The sequence below is a fragment of the Propithecus coquereli genome, unplaced genomic scaffold, assembly GCF_000956105.1.
Source record: "Propithecus coquereli isolate 6110/MARCELLA unplaced genomic scaffold, Pcoq_1.0 Scaffold46, whole genome shotgun sequence".
Taxonomy (NCBI): Eukaryota; Metazoa; Chordata; class Mammalia; order Primates; family Indriidae; genus Propithecus; species Propithecus coquereli.
In genome coordinates this window covers 3827101-3827543 of record NW_012150396.1, presented here as the reverse complement: position 1 = coordinate 3827543, position 443 = coordinate 3827101, and the positions used below count along the sequence as shown (strand labels likewise).

The 443-nt window shown below is 43.6% G+C and overlaps 1 protein-coding gene across 1 annotated transcript in view; it reads right to left on the bottom strand.

The window, feature by feature from the left end:
• ELOVL6 (ELOVL fatty acid elongase 6) overlaps positions 1-228 on the bottom strand; it is a 126689-nt gene extending 126461 nt beyond the window's left edge. Inside the window, exon 1 of the mRNA XM_012655092.1 lies at positions 213-228. Coding sequence (XP_012510546.1) covers positions 213-223 — 11 coding nt within the window. The 5' untranslated portion in view covers positions 224-228. The remainder of the gene's footprint in view (positions 1-212) is intronic.
• Between the last annotated feature and the right edge of the window lie 215 nt (positions 229-443).

The following is a 443-nucleotide window of genomic DNA, read 5'->3' as shown; positions in this document are numbered from 1 at the left end:
GAACAGTGGCCAAAGACTTACTGGAAGCATAAACTTTCGAGTTCACAACTCCAGAATGTTCAGCCACCATCATCTCACTGATTGACAGAGTAATTTTATCTTTAGTGTGCTTAGTGTATCCAACATACGGAGCATACACTTTTGCAGAATAAATTATTGAAGGAGATAACCTCAGGTGTTTTGTAGAAAATAAATTAGCAATCAGTGCCTACCGCCTGTACATCACACTGTGTCACATGTGACGGGAGGTAAAGCAGAGCGTCTGAAAATGTTCCCGAATGTTCACAATACAACTGGGTCCCCACAATTCCTACTAAACCGCATTTCTATTAACGATGTTTCTCCTGCCAGGATCTCTCAAAGCACATCACGGGTCTGAGGACCGAGTTGACGTCTTAGTAGCTTCCTCGTCAGCGGCTCCTGCATGATGTGGCTCTTTATGT